The sequence below is a fragment of the Herpailurus yagouaroundi genome, unplaced genomic scaffold, assembly GCF_014898765.1.
Source record: "Herpailurus yagouaroundi ecotype Mexico unplaced genomic scaffold, PumYag 67700, whole genome shotgun sequence".
NCBI lineage: Eukaryota > Metazoa > Chordata > Mammalia > Carnivora > Felidae > Herpailurus > Herpailurus yagouaroundi.
This window is the reverse complement of record NW_024420499.1, coordinates 5,295,276-5,311,669: the sequence shown is the minus strand read 5'-3', so window position 1 is coordinate 5,311,669 and position 16,394 is coordinate 5,295,276. Positions and strand designations below refer to the sequence as shown.

The 16,394-nt window shown below is 46.2% G+C and overlaps 1 protein-coding gene across 1 annotated transcript in view; it reads right to left on the bottom strand.

Moving 5' to 3' along the window:
• Nucleotides 1-499, bottom strand: part of KCNE5 (potassium voltage-gated channel subfamily E regulatory subunit 5) — a 1,210-nt gene extending 711 nt beyond the window's left edge. Inside the window, exon 1 of the mRNA XM_040468431.1 lies at nt 4-499. Coding sequence (XP_040324365.1) covers nt 4-344 — 341 coding nt within the window. The 5' untranslated portion in view covers nt 345-499. The remainder of the gene's footprint in view (nt 1-3) is intronic.
• Between the last annotated feature and the right edge of the window lie 15,895 nt (nt 500-16,394).

The window sequence follows — 16,394 nt, the reverse complement described above, 5'->3', positions numbered from 1 at the left end:
GGCGAGCCGGCCGCAGTCTCGGCGTCGGCGGCGGCCCACTCGTGCGCCGCGCAGGCCTGGGCCGGCTCGTCCTTGGCCTCGACGAGCTTGCGGGAGCGGGTGTAGGCCAGGATGAGGCCCCCGGCCAGGCAGGCGTAGAAGATCATGATGAGCAGGATGTAGAGATAGGCGTCGTCGCCCTTGGCGCTGGTCGCCTCGCGGCCCACGAACGGGTCGGGCCCGACCCCCATACCCATGCTCGGGCCGGGGCCGGCGCCCAGGCCGCTGGCGTTGCCCCGGTGGTGCAGCTCGAGCAGCAGGCGGCTGAGGAGGGTGCGCAGCCGCTGGCTCTCGCTGCAGTTCATGGCTGTCGGGGAGTGACACGGCGGCTCCAGGACGCTGCTGACCTTTCCCCCCTGGGCGAGGGGAAGCGAGCGGGAGGCGGCGGCACCCGGGCTCCCGGGCGGGCAGTGGCTGGGGGCGCGGGCCGCGCGGGCCTCCTTATCCCCTCACCCCCGCCCTCCTCCCCTTCCCCACCACGCCCCCTCCGGCCCGAGGCCGCCTCTTCCCAGGCTCCCGCTGTCTCGGCGCTCTGGGGAAAGGGGACAGCTGGTGGGGGGAGGAGAAGGGGACAAGGGAGGGGGCGAGGCCCGGAGAAGCGCGGAGGGGCGGGGGCGCGGAATTCGCGAGGCCGCATGTGGCAGAGGCTGGCGGGGCGGCTTGCTGGGGCCAAGCCTGGACCCTGGGCTGCGGAAGAGAATTCCTTCCAAGTTCTGGCCACCTGCCCTGCAGGCCCGGCTTTGGCCCAGAGACAGCATCTGGCCCCCCAAGGCAAGCCATGCCCCAGGGTTCCGTCAGCTCTGCCGCAACGGGGGCAGGCCAGAGGGCTCCCGCGCATCTGATGGCGCCTGCTCCCATAGACCAGGACCTTGGCCTATCTTTCCAGCCCTAATTCCGTCCCCCGCGCCCGGAGGAGAGAGCGTGTTATTCTGAAGATGCTCAGGATGGATTTGGTGACTGAAGCAGAGGACGACCCCTTGGCCTTCCAGAAAGGTTTCTGACAATATAGGAGCCTCCTTGGAAGTACCCCTGCTCTGACCTCCTATCACGTGTTTAGAGAGGCCTATACATCTTAGCATGTGACTATACGATCCATGATATGACCCTGTTTCCCTCTGGCAAGCCCTCTTCCCAGAAATGAAACCAAGCTCTTCCATTAAAAGGAACACAGGCCGTAAGAAGGCCCATTGACTAAACTCTCTAGACGTCTCAGGATCTGAAAAGTGCAAGTTCTAGAAAATATGTGCACCTGCCGCCTCTACATCCAGTTAGGTCAGCACCCAGCCCCGTGCCTCCCCAGGGCTTGGTAACAGGTCTAGGCCCTGCGGGCTTGTGGGGCAGCCATATTTTCCCCAGAGGGTATTTTCTTTTAGGGGAAAACAAGGCACTAAGACGAATGATCAGACCACAGTATGTTAAACTACAAAAGGTCTGGGCTTCACAAAAGAAGCATGCTCAAAGGATTAATTTGTAGGCAGTGAGTAGAAAAACACAGGAGGTAGTGCTGATCAGATCTGGTTGTCCAGTGAGAATAGAATGAATGAAAAAAAGGATATGCCCTTATGCACACCTTGAAAATCAAGCTGCCCACTCAAGACCTTTCGGTCCAGGGACCATTCAGTCTGCAGGAGCCACGGGTTTAAAAAGGAAGGTTTAAAAGAGAGAGAGTGAGAGTTTACGTGTGCCTCTGCCCCAGCCACCCTTCAGGGATTGCAGTCTTCTGTGTGTTGGGGTGAGGTTGGCACCCCAGGGCACTATATCCAGGGTCTCAAACAAAGCCGTTCTTACCAGCTTCTGCAGGACTCAGAAACATTCCATGTGGCCCTGACCACTGACTCCCTCCTAACCACCTTGCCTCAGTGTCCTCACCTCAGAGTGGCTGAGGGAACAATTGTTAAAGGGATTTGGCATGACTAATGCCAGAGGACATACCTAGCAAATTCTCAAAACAGTATCAACCTAGGGACAGGACTGATAAGCTGACAGACTCCTCTTATCTGTTACATCATGCCCAGAAATGTCTAGGGTTGGGGGGTAGGGTGAGGGGAGGTAAGGAAGAAGCCCCTTCACTGTAGCATAAAAATAATCGTTAAATTTGTATTGTACTTTCAACAGCCTCATGAGCTAATAGAATTATTCCCGTTTTCAGAAAAGGAAACAAGTTCAGTTAAGAAGCAGGACTGGAGTGAGCAAGTTTGACCTTGTTCTTCTCAGTCCTAACACATTACTCTTGTCACATGGATGGCATCCATGAGCTGCTTCCATTTCTCCACCTCTCTCTTCCCTGGAATCTTCTAAAATCCAGGACATTTTGCCAAACCACTCTCTGTAAGTTCACCAATGACCTCCTGACCAAATTCAAGGGTCTCTGCTCAGTTTAAGTCTTTGACCTCGAGGATGAATTTGATACCATCAACCACCCACTCTTTCCTGTAAGTGTCCTACCCTTGGCTCTCATGGCATTGCATTCTCAAGTTTCGCTTCTTATCTCTCTGACCCATCGTTCTCAGTCTCCTTTGCTGGCTCCTCTTCTTTCCTCCTCTCATTAACTATTGGAATCCCTGAAGACTCAGGCCTCAGCTTTTCTCTCTTAACATCCATTTCCTTGGAAAGTGTCTCCTTACATGGTTTCGCCGACCACCTGCCATATAGTTAGCCAAATTTGAATCTCTGGCTCTGATCCTTTCTCAGATCCATCAGCCCTTTCCTTTCTGGTTTTATTGCCACAAGCTTAATCCAAGCTCTCATTACCTCAAGTCAAAGATGCAAACGGCAGAGTCTCCTGGCAGATCTCCCTGCCTATAATCCAATCCACCATAAACCCATGACAAGTTGAAAATATCTTAAATCAAAAATGCGTTTAATACCCAACCTACATCACAGCTTAGCCTATAGCCTACCTTCGAAGTGCTCATAACTCTTACATTAGCCTACTGTTGGGCAAAATCATCTAACACAAAGCCTATTTGATAATAAAGTGTTGGATGTCTCGTGTAATTTACTGAATACTGTACTGAAATCAGAATGGCTGTTACACAGAGCATATTGGTTATTTACCCCAGTGATGCAACTCACTGCCACTACCCAGCGTCATGAGAGCGAATCGTATACCACATACAGCTAGCCCAGGAAAAGATCCAAATTCAAAACTGGAAGTACAGTTTCTAAGAATGTGGGTCAGTTTTGCACTATCGTAACATCAAAGAATTTTAAGTCAAGCCATCCTAAGTCAGAGATGGTGTGTAATTCTTCAATACCACTTCCATCAATTCAGCCCTATGTTCAGAAACTCAGTGATGTTCCCCATTGCTTCTTTCATGAAGTCCAATCTTTGGTAGGCCTGAGGTCCTCACCACCAATGGGCGCCATTTCATCCCTCTTGAATCTGAAAAACCGCATTTTCCCTGAGTTCCTCTCCAATGCTCTGTGCCTTTCACCTTCCTCAAAATTCACTGACTGAAGGAAGCCTTGTCTGATACCTCTGTTCGCACTCTCAGAGTCTTTACCATGCAGCCCTCCTCGTGGTACCTTAACTCGGACTCCAGCATTCAATACAGAAAATCTAGAAAATAGAAAAACGCCCAGAAAAAAATTACCAATAGCATGCACATGTGTGTGCACACATCATTGTTTGGTAACCTATCTGTTCACTTAACATCTTGTGGGGTGCCTGGGTGGCTCAGTTGGTTAAGCATCTGACTTCAGCTCAGGTCATGATCTTGAGGTTGGTGAGTTTGAGCCCCACGTCGGGCTCCGTACTGACAGCTGAGGGCCTGGAACCTGCTTTGGATTCTCTCTCTGTCTCTCTCTCTCTCTCTCAAAAATAAATAAATAAGCATTTAAGGAAAACATCTTGTGAATTTTTCCTATATCAATTACTATTTTTATAACATCATGGTACTATCTGCACAGTATTTAAGACCATAGATCTTCCATTATATATGTAAATTAGCTCTTATTGTTAGATCTCTGGTTATCTCCAGGCTTTTGCTATTCAAAATAATGTTTCAACGGATACATACAAAGCTAATTCTAATTCCGCTAATTGAAATAATTGCTAGAGGGAAGGCACATCACTAACTTACAGAAGACTGGCAATGGGGAGTGGGAGATGTGTAGAAGGGGGTGGAGACAGGAATGGAGACTACTCATAAAATTTAAAAAGGCCCAACCCTCAGAAAAAAACCACCGGTCTGTGTGTGGGGTGGGGGGGGGGGATCTGGCTTTCTTTTCACTCAAGGGGCTGCTGTGCATCCCTTCAGATCCCAGTTCCAGGCCAGCCCTGAATGGCTGAGATGCCAACCCCATTTCCCCACCACACTTAATGAAACTGCAAATCCATCAGATGAAGATTAGATCTCATTCCTCCCCACCCTTCCACCCCCCCCTTTCTAAACCTACCCCATACCTGTCAAATAATCATCTGTTTATCTATCGTCCAGAACTCACTTATTTCCTGGATGGCAATCGAGTGTGTTGACAGAGGGAAGTAACTTTGCCAAAGGACGGGCACAGATGGTAAGCCCTGTTAGAGTCCAGAAGGCCGGCAAACCCATAAAGGGCCCTGAGGAAGGGGAAGAAAGAAGTCTTCATGAAGCCTGAAGTACAGACTGAGACAGAATCATTCATTCATTCATGCGTTCAAGAAATATTTATCACATGTATTTATCACATGTTCCACTGGGCAAGGTACTGTGCTGAGCCTGAGACACACGGATGAACGAGTCACATTGGTGAACTATCTGTGGCTTCATAACACAGCCGCTTTGTGAACTGCAAAAAAGCAGGGGGCACAAGGATCTGGAGTGAAATGAGCAGTGGGCTTGAAGTCTCATCAGAATTCTGGCTTGGAGAGAATTCTGACTCTGGACCCAAACTTTAATCACTAGAGCCCAAAGCCTTGTTTGAGAAAGGAAAAGCCCAGGGGCTCCTGGGTGGCTCAGTCAGTTAAGTGTCCAATTTCAGCTCAGGTCATGATCTCAACGGTTCATGAGTTCGAGCCCCGCATCAGGCTCTCTGCTGCAGAGCCTGCTTCAGATCCTCTGTCTCCCTCTCTCTCTCTCCCTCGCTCCGAACTCACATACGCACATACACACTCTCTCTCATGAATAAATAAACATTTTTTTAAAAAAGGAAGATCTCAGGTGGTCTGAGCTCACCTTTTTGGCAACCCGCCCTACGTGCTCCTGGTGGCACCCTCTTGAGGGTGTGGCCTGCCAGCCGCCACAGCAGATCCATTCTCAAAAGACAGAGGAGAATAAATGAGAGACTGACTGGGTCCAACTGGGGCTTCTCAGTTGTTCCATAGGAATATGCATAGAATTTGGGTGGGGGGTGGGGTGGAGATGGGTTTGATAAAGATCACAATATATGTGAGTTGGAATGGGCCCTCAGGGGCTTCAAGTGCCTTCTTTAGAGACTATTGGGGGTCTTGGTGGGCTTGTGCTGAGGTCACCCTACATCCAAGCCACAAACTGGAGCATCAGATATGGTTCCCTGACCTCATTTATTGAAGACTTAGCATGTGCTGGGCAGATTACGTACATTATATTAATTAACCTTGCAGCAACCCTATGAGGTGGGTAGGAGTGATGTTAAAAATATTTAACAGCAGGGCGCCTGGGTGGCTCAGTCGGTTAAGTGTGCAACTTCAGCTCAGGTCATGATCTCATCGTTCGTGGGTTCTAGCCCCACATGGGGCTCTGTGCTGACAGCTCAGAGCCTGGACCCTGCTTCAGATTCTGTGTCTCCTCTATCTGTCCCTGCCCCACTCGCACTCTTTCTCTCTCTCTCTCAAAAATAAACAAACGTTAAAAATTAAAAAAAAATGTTTAACATCATTATGTCTTGGGCACTGACCATTCAGAGTAGACTAACAATCAGAATAGATGCTGGCCAGGGGCGCCTGGCTGTCTCAGTCAGAAAAGCAGAAAACTTTTTTTTTTTTTTTAAATCTCTAGTTCACATACAGTGTGGTCTTGACTTCAGGAATAGAAACCAGTGATTCATCTCTTACAACACCCAGTGCTCATCCCGAAAAATGCCCTCCTTAATGCCCAATCACCCACTTAACCCACCCCCATCAACCTTCAGTTTGTTCTCTGTATTTAAGAGTCTCTTATGGTTTGCCTCCGTCTCTGTTTTTATCTTATTTTTCCTTCTTTTCCCCTATATTCATCTGTTGTGTTTCTCAAATTCTACATGAGTGAAATCATATGATATCTGACTTTCTCTGACTGACTTTTTTCCCTTAGCATAATACCCTCCAGTTCCATCCACGTTGTTGCACATGGCAAGATTTCGTCCTTTTTCATCACGGAGTAATATTCCATTGTGTATATATACACCACATCTTCTTTATCCATTCATCAGTCAGTGGACATTTGTGCTCTTTCCATAATTTGGCTATTGTTCATAGCACTGCTATAAACATTGGGGTGCATGTGCCCCTTCCAATCAGCATTTTTTAATCCTTTGGATAAATTTCTAGTAGTGCAACTGCTGGATTGTAGGGTAGTTCTATTTTTAATTTTTTGAGGAACCCCCATGCTGTTTTCCAGAGCGGCTGCACCAGTTTGCATTCCCACTAACAGGAGCATGAAACTCTTGATCTCAGGGTTGTGAGTTGGAGCCCCACATTGTATATGTAGAGATTACTTAAGTAAATAAAAACTTAAAAAAAAAAAAAGAATAGATGCGAGCTGTAAATAACCATAATAGCCTTACAGAGCCACAACATCATGGAGCAAAGAAGGAAGAGAGGGGCATAGACTAAACAGCTGCCTGTTTCCATGTGGGTGAAACCAGAATCTCATCCCTTTGTGCCCTGGGTCATTCTGAACTGCCCTCCGCCCCATGGGAGCTTCCATCAGTTCCCTCTGCTCATCGAAGGTACATGAAAAACTCCCTTGCCCGCCAACCCCTCTAAAGCAAAGATATCTATTGCAGCTGCCCCCTTTCTCCCAGCAATTTTCCAAGGATGTTACTTGTTGGCTTAAAATTCTTGAATGGGCCCCACTGGATCACCAAATTATCACCTTAGTGTGGCCTTCGAGAGACTCTCTGTGGGTTCTGGCTTGGAAATGCCTTCCAATCATATTTGCAGCAATAACTACCCACATGTCTTCAATGCCAGGCACTTTTCCTTTGTTAGTTACTATTTTGTAATTGAGATATAATTGACATATAACCTTATGTAAGTTCAGGGTATATAGTGTGTTGATTCGATATATTTATATATTGCAATATGATTGCCACTGTCGTGTTAGTTAACACGTCAATCACGTTCCATACTTATCACTTCTTTTTTGTGGTAAGAACAATTAAGACACTTTTTCTACTAGATGAAATTTCACTCGCCTTAGCATCTCCACCGTGTAAGATGACAGTACATGTGTGTTTGTCAGATGGTCCCTACAGACCCTTCGAGGGCAAGTGCTGTGTTCTTCCTCTTTGTAGCCTTGGCCTAGTCTGGCACGGTGCCTGGTGTATCACAGGTGCTCAGGAAATATTTACCTAGGTTTGTGGTCTGCCTTCCTCCAATGAAGCCTTTTTACATTTGTTAAAAAAAAAAAAAAAAAAAAAAAAAAAAAAAAAAAAAAAAAATCACTCCATGCAGGATACAAAACCTTGTGGTTACATTTTTTTTTTTCCAAAAAGAAAAACTTCATTAAGAGAAATTTGAAACACACAGCAAAGTTGGAAGAATTTTCCAGTGGGTACCTTGTTACTTACTGGCTAGATTCCACCACTAATGTTTTCCTATCCTAGCCTTTATTCATCCATCAGCTATCCATCTCTCCGTTTGTCCATTGTCTTTTTGTCTTTTTGAAACTGCAGACACCAGTACACGTCCCCACTCCTAAGCACTTTCCACATGCCTATCCTTAACTTCAATTCAATATTCGCTTATTCTTGTTTTCCTTTTGAGGTAAAATATACATAAGATGAAATGCACAAGCATTAATTGTACCTTTGCTGAGTTTTGACAAATGTAACGGTGTAACTTAACCACCTACTAAGATATAGAACACTATCATCTCTCAAGAAGTCTTCCTCTTATCCCTTCTCAGATTTTCCCTTCCCTTCACCCCCAGAGGCAACTGCTTTTCTGATTTTTTTCCCATCATTAGTTGGTTTGGCCTGTTACAGACCTTCATATAAAGGGAAACATATAGTATGAATTCTTTTGTATAAGACTTCTTTTACTCAGCCTGATGTTTTTGAGAATCATCCCTGTCATTGTATATACAGTATTTAGCCCCTTTCATTGATTTGTTTGTTTATTTCTTTATTTTGAGGGCGAGAGAGCACAAGGGGGAGAGGGGCAAAGGGAGAGGGAGAGAATCCCAAGCAGGCTCCGTGCTATCAGCGTAGAGCCCAAGATGGGGCTCGATCTCACGAACTGTGAGATCATGAACTGAGCCAAAATCAACAGTCAGATGCTTAACCGACTGAGCTCCCCAGGCGCCCCAGTGGTTTACTCCTTTTGATTGCCAAGTGGTACTCCATGTTGTGATCATAGCTCAGTTTGCTTATCCATTCTCCCTTCTCCTGCTGATGGACGTCCAGTTTTTGCTATTAAAAGTAAATCTGTGGGGTGCCTGGCTGGCTCAGCTTATAGTGTATGTGATTCTCGATCTCGGGGTTGTGAATTTGAGCACCCATGCTGGGTGTAGAGAGTGCTTAAAAATAAAATCTTTTTTTAAAAAAGCAAAGCTGCTAAGAATGTTTTCTTACAAGTGTTTTTGTGGACATATGTTTTCCTTTTTCTTGGGTAAATACCTAGGGGTAGAAATGCTGGGTCATAGGAAAAAGAGTTTTGGAAGACACAGCCAGACTGTTTCCCAAAGTGTTTGTATCTTGTATACTCCTACCAACAATGTATGAGGATTCCAATTGATTGTGGTTACTTTTAGCCTTGCTTTGTACTCACGAAACGCACTTGCCCTTACACTTCTGAAAGGGCCAAGCCTGACTATGGTTTATTACTTAAAGCCTTCCCCCTACTTTGCTGATTACTAAATGCACATCCAAACTAAGTGTAGATAGAGTTGCTAAAACGCGAGAGTCAGTTCTGTGTGACAATAGTTTTCAGTGAAAGCTATTCAGTGAATAGCTGCGTGCCAAGCACTGGGATAAGACTTTATACCTCACTCAGTCCTTGCAAGAACCCTGTGAGGGACGTACAGGACCATTCCCATTATACAGATGAGGAAACTGAGGCCCAGAGAGGTTAAGTAACTTGCCCCAAACCCCAGAGCTTGTAGGTGGCCAAGCTGAAACTTGAACCAGAGTCCTTAATCTTTATTACTGCCATGCTATAATGCTGCTGTATAATGTCCTTTGTACAGAGGCTGGTAGGGTGGGGGGGTGGAGGGGTGGAAAACTTCTGTGTTAGAAGCCTCATCTCACCTCCTTATTTTTCAGCTGAGGATATGGAGGTCCAGAGAGAAGGGACTTGCCTCGAGTCCCCCATTAGTTCATGGCAGAGTCATCTGAATCCAGCCAGGGAGACTTTCTACTCCACAGCACAGCCTTCTTCAATGATTTGTGCAATTCAGATTTTATTTCTGACTTTTCGTTGGTGACAAGAGTCTGCAAACCACTTTGAGGTCTTTCAAAGAAGTGCATAAATCTGAAAGGGTGGAGTAGAATCAACCTTCCCTTTGGGGCCAAAGCATCAGGTCATAAATTAAATTGTCAGATGTGTGTCAAGACATGCCTGAACATTATCTCAAAACTGTTTCTCCCACCAACTCGCTTTTCTCTGGAAAGGGAAAGAAAACAGTGAGAATGCTTGGGACATTCTGTGGGAAAGGAGTGGGAACGGAAGAGTCCTGAGGGCACGTTTCTCTTGGACTCCCACGCCGCCACCTGGTGGAAGCCTAGGGTTTTGTTTTCTCTTTGTGCAGAATGTTTTTCAACCGGAACCTTTAATGCCAGTTTCTGTGCCAGGACCTGCTTTATTTAGATGGTTAGGCAGGGGGGATCTACAGGAGATCTGCTTCCTCCCATGATAGAGCTAACTTTCTAGGGTTCAGGGGTTACCTAGACCATTGCAGCAGGGTGTTGGTAAAGACCCTATTAGAGGCAAATAGTAAAGCCCAGTCTTTAAGAGCAGCAGATCCAACAAATAAACTGTAAAAAGCAGGGGCCGGGCACCTGGGTGGGCCAGTTGGTTGTCTGCCTTTAGCTCAGGTCATGATCTCACCATTCGTAAGTTCAAGCCCCACATTGGGCTCTGCACTGACAGCACAGAGTCTGCTTAGGATTCTCTCTCTCTCTCTCTGCCACTCCCCCACTCACGCTTTCTCTCTCTCTCTCTCTCTCTCTCTCTCAAAATAAATAAATAAACTAGAAAAGAAAAGAAAAGAAAAGAGCAAGAACTCCAGCCTCAGATAAATTGGCATTTTAGTCCTGGCTTGGCCACCTCCCAGCTGTTACCCTGAGCTGTCCCTCAGTTTCCTCTTCTGTAAAATGGCAATAATAATAAAAGTGCTTATTATAGGAGTGCCTGGGTGGCTCAGTAGGTTGAGCATCCGAATCTTGATTTCTGCTCAGGTCATGATCTCACTGTTGGTGAGATGGAGCCCCAAACCTGGCTCTGCGCTGACAGCTCAGAGCCTGCTTGGGATTTTCTCTCTCCTCTTTCTCTCTGCTCCTCCCCGACTCGTGCTCTCGCACTGTCGCAAAACAAGTAAATAAGTAAATACACTTAAAAATATCTTTTAAAAAGTGCTTACTATAGAGCTGCCTGGGTGGCTCAGTCGGCTAAGCGTCCGACTTGGGATCAGGTCATGACCTCACGGTTCGTGAGTTTGAGCCCTGTGTCGAGCTCTGTGCTGATAACTCAGAGCCTGGAGCCTGCTTCGGATTTTGTGCCTCCCTCTCTCTGCCCCTTCCCCACTCGCACTCTGTCTGTCTCTCTCTCTCAAAAATAAATAAACATTAAAAAAATTTTTTTAAAGTGCTTACTATAGGATTTTGTGGCAAAGGTTGAATAAGATAATGCATGTAAAACACTTAGCCTAGTGCCATGAACATATTAGATGCTCAATGTCAGCTGGGCTTATTTCCTCATTAACAATAAGCATGTGGTGTGTGGAACCCATAAGAGGAGCATTCAACTCAACCTTAGAGAGCTCACGGCAAATGTCCCTGAGGGTCCGACACTTGAGATGCCTTGAGTAGGAAATAACTACTTGAACCCTTTCTCCAAGTGGGAAGCAATATCCACAACATATGGGCAAGCAAAACGACAGGACTCACCTCCCTTCACCCCTCCATCCTGAGGGATTTCAGGGCGGGCCTCTGAGCTGGAAGATGATCTGGGAACATTTAGGAATCACTGGAATCGGGGCCCCAGTGAGTAGGAGCAGCTTGACTTATAATTAGATGCTAGGAGAAAAATCAAGACCAGTTGTATCAACTACCATGTGTTTGTTTTCATTTTGGCTTTGTTTTGGGGCAATAATGCTTCAGTGGCTCTTCATTCATCCAGCATTATGCTAAATAGGCATGATGGGGCTTGCTAATTTCCCACTGCCTCAAAACACAGTTCTGGGCCCCTCAGCTGATTTTCCAAATTGCGCCTGGCACACACCATGACCGGGTGGGACTTTTTCTGTCGTTGTTCCCTGCAAACTTTTTTTTTAATGTTTATTTATTTTTGAGAGAGAGAGAGAGAGAGAGGGAGAGAGAGAGCATGAGTGGGGGAGGGGCCGAGAGAAAGGGAGACACAGAATCCGAAGCAGGCCCCAGGCTCTGAACTGTCAGCACAGAGCCCAACATGGGGCTCAAACCCATGGACTGCAAGTTCATGACCTGAGCTGAAGTGGGATGATTAACCGACTGAGCCATCCAGGTGCCCCCTCCTTGTAAAGTTTTAACCCTTCCATATTATCCAAATTTTACTCGTTCTCCAAGGTCTAGACTTTTTCAGTCATCCATTCATGAAATGTTTTCTTTTTTTTTTTTAAATTGAAACAGAATTGACATATTAGTTTCAGATTTACACCATAATGATTCAATATTTGTATATATTGGGCGGCTCAGTCAGTTAACTATCCAGCTTTGGCTCAGGTCATGATCTCATGGTTCATGAGTTCAAGCCCTACATCAGGCTCTGTGCTGACAGCTCAGAGCCTTGAGCCTGCCTCAGATTCTGTGTCTCGGTCTCTCTGTGGCACTTCCCCGCTCTCACTCTGTCTCTGTCTCTGTCTCTGTCTCTCTCTCTCTGTCAAAAATAAACATTGGGGCACCTGGGTGGCTCAGTCTGCCTGGGACCGCATGCGTGAAAGCAAAGAATTGTGACCCCGTGTTTCCAATGCCTTCCAGGAAGAGGGCTGTATCCAGAAGAGTATTTCCACGAGCTTTCACCACATAGCACACATCAGTAACACGCAGGATGCCCCAGGATCAATGAACAAGAAAGCAACCACCTGAAGGGCAGAGGGCATTGCTATCTCAGGCACACCTGGAATCTCTGAGAGATCTCTGGTCTAGAATGTGAAGCTATGAGATTGCTGTTGCTCTCACCCCACTTTGTTCTTGCAGGTTGATGGGCACAGGAGGGATGCTGCTACAGATGAATATGCCCTCTTTGTTATTAGCTAGAAGCCGGTGAGAGTCACTCTGGCCTCCTCAGCATCAGGCTCAGACTGGAGGTTCCAAGGAAGCCTTCCCAGACAACCGAGGCTTGAAAGGATCTGTCCCTTTTCCAAATTCCTATACACTTAGTCTTCAGCTCACAGTTCAGCTTCTAATTCACCCCCATAGGCTGATATTGTGCACTGATGGCACAAGATCTTCCTCATGCCTGCCCTGTAGCCACGTAGCAATACTAAACAGGACAGGGCTTAAAAGTATGGCAGATTAAGTGCCGTGCTTTAAGACAGAAGAAACTTCATTGGAACCTAAGAGGGCCTTGCCACAGAAATGTCTATTATCCAAGAAGAGTCCAGTGCCCAATCCATGTTTAAAAACTTAAAAAAAAAAAAGTTACAGAGAGGGAGGGAGGCAAACCATAAGAGACTCTTATATACAGAGAAAAAACTGAGGGTTGATGGGGGTTGGGGGAGAGGGGAAAGTGAGTGATGGGCATTGAGGAGGACACCTGTTGGGATGAGCACTGGGTGTTGTATGGAAGCCAATTTGACAATAAATTACATTAAAAAATAAATTAATTAAAATTAAATTAAATTAAATTAAATTAAATTAAATTAAATTAAAAAAACTTTAAAGAGAGGGGCGCCTGGGTGGCTCAGTTGGTTAAGCATCTGACTTCAGCTCAGGTCATGATCTTGTGGTTTGTGAGTTCGAGTTCTGCGTCGGGCTCTGTGCTGACAGCTCAGAGCCTGGAGCCTGTTTCGAATTCTGTGTCTCCCTCTCCCCCCGCCCCCCCCCCCCGCACTCTGTCTCTCTCAAAAATAAATAAACATTAAAAAATTTTTTTAAAAAGAAGTAAAAACTTTAAAGAGAGAAAGTTACAAAGTTTTAAGAGGATAAAGTCACAGCCTTCTTCCTGGAGACACGATGCTGAATCCCCATAGCTCCAGGCCCGTTTGGAGTTTTTCTTCTCTGAGCAAAACCAAAGGCCAACTGAGACCTCCCACAACCCTGGGAGATGGGATCGAGGGAGCTCTTATTTCCATCATAAGCACAAGGGAAGAATCCAGAAGCAAAGAGCACCCAAGGGACCTCTTGCAGACCAAGCAGAGGCTCCTGCTGAAATGAAACAGAAGACTCCTTTCCTTCACTCAGACTCCCTGTGAGAGGTTAATTCTCTCACCTTCAGGAATCCTGATGGCTAATGAAAGGCAGATCTGGATTAGAATTCCTTCCCAGAGGAAGGCTGGGGATCCAACTGGACAGATCTTAACTCCTTCAAGTTGTTCTTGCTTCCAACAGTCACTGTCTGGGCAGAAAGACTTCCCGACTTCCCTCTCTGGCCCTGTCCCCTACCCCCTTCTTGGCGAGCTACGTTACTACTGCCCTGGGTTGATGTGTGCCATTCACCATTCCACACAGAATGTGGGCGTTAGAGTGCCCGATCCCAAGGAACGTTGAAGTCACAGCTAAGGTAGGACTGTTGGCCATAAAGAAGAAAGTATACTTGGACACATCTGTACTAAATATAGGTGTATATGTATATCTGCTTCTGAGCCTCCTGTAATACCATGGGCTGGCAAAGAGCTGGGCACATGAAGAAATACCTGACTTTGAAAGAAATCGTTTTCAGATTTCTGCTGCAGAAGTCTCTCTGGAGAGATACAAGATACAGGAGTCTCTTGACCTTTGTTGTTTGATTGATTCCTTACCACCCCAAAGCAAAAATACAAATTAGGTTGAACTGAGTTGATGTTGAGTGGCCCCACCACTGGAGCCTGTTTCTGATCCTTGCCACCCTTCAGGAATGTCTCCCAAGAAACATCCTGCTTGCAGGTCTCATTCTCTCGGGAATCTCTCAGGGTTTCAAGTGTCAAAGGAAATAGTCTGCCAAAGCAAAAGAAATACCAATCTCAGACAAATAAGAGTGGGTTACGGGAGTCAACGTTTAACCAGGAGCCTCCTTCCTTGGTAACCTATGAAGATTGTCCTTTCTTATGTGAATTCATTTTTGGTTTAGTCCGAAAAAGAGGTGCTTTCTGTTTGTTTGGGTTTTTGTTGTTGATATTGTTAATCTTCCCATATGATTATTTAAAAAAATGTTTATTTTTGAAAGAGAGCATGTAAGCGGGAGAAGAGCAGACAGAGAGGGAGACAGAGAATCCCAGCAGGCTCTGTGCGGAGCTGGAACTCACAGACCATGAGATCATAACCTGAGCTGAAATCAAGAGTCGGATGCTTAACCGACTGAGCCACCCGGGCACCCCCTTCCCATGTGATTCTTAAGTGCAGCCAGGGTGAAGAACCACCTGAAGGGATGAGCTTGACATACTGGAGAACACAGAAGTGAATTGAATGGAGGATCCCTGCTGGAGAAATGAGGTAAGATAGGTAGAGAGATCTCTCCATCCAGGGACTTGAATACCAAGATGACATTTTGATTTAAATAAGAATAGCATCAACAAGGCAGTATCTTAGCAAAGTCAGTCTGGCGGGGTTATATACAAGATGGAGTAAACTGATGGAAGGAATTGATAGACTTGCCACGAAACTAGTTAGGAGGTCAGTGTAGTAATTCTAGGTGAAAAGGAGTGAGGGTCTGATCTGGGGTAATAGCGGGAAGAGAGAATTTCCCAAAAAGTAAGCCCAAGTGAAACTACAAGTGGGTGCAAACATTGAAATGTAGCTAATCTGGGGCACCTGGGTGGCTCAGTCAGTTAAGCGTCCAACTCTGGCTCAGGTCACGATCTCGCGGTTCGTGGGTTCGAGCCCCGCATCAGGCTTTGTGCTGACCGCTCAGAGCCTGGAGTCTCCTTCGAATTCTGTGTCTCCCTCTCTCTCTGCCCTTCCCCTATCTTCTCTCTCTCTCTCTCTCTCTCTCTCTCTCTCTCAAATAAACATAAAAAAGGAACTATAGCTAATCTGCATTTAGTGTTTAAATTTACGCACGTTGTCTTGGCCCTTTACATCACAGCTGTCTAAGCCTGCTTCTTTCCAATCAGGCCTGCAAAGATGTTCCTCATCACACGAGCCTTGGACACTCCTGCACCATTAATTACACACACTTGTTCCAAAGAGTGAGCAGTTGGAGGATTAGCACATTTCAGATGGAATATGATGAACCGAGTTGGTTCATCCTTTTCTCCCTCAATGTATGCAAATATACCCACCCTTCAACTTCTTCACTATAGCACCCATCTTTCCTGCCCAGGCCAGGCACATCCAACTCTACACAGGATGCTCCTATAAAAAAGATACAGGATGCAGCTCCTGGGTGGCTCAGTCGGTTAAGCATCCAACTGCGGCTCAGGTCATAATCTCACAGTTCGTGGGTTCGAGCCCCGCATCGGGTTCTGTGCTGACAACTCAGAGCCTGGAGCCTGTTTTGGATTCTGTGTGTGTCTCTCTCTCTGCCCCTCCCCTGCTCATGCTCTGCCTCTCTCTGTCTCTCAAAAAAAAAAAAAAACCCAAAAACAAATGTTAGGAAACAAAGATACAGGACATTTCCAGCAGGCCTGAAGATTCTTTCATGCTGCCTTCCAGGCAATAACACCACCCCCTTCAGAGAAAAACCATTATTCTGGATTCCATCACCATAGGTCTGTTTTGCCTGCTCCTGAACTTCATATAAACGGAATCATAAAGTACTCTTTTGTGACTAGCTCCCTTCATACAACATCATTATTTGTGAGATTTATCTATCTGTATGCATGTAGCAGTAGTTAATTTTTTTTTTATCTGCTCTG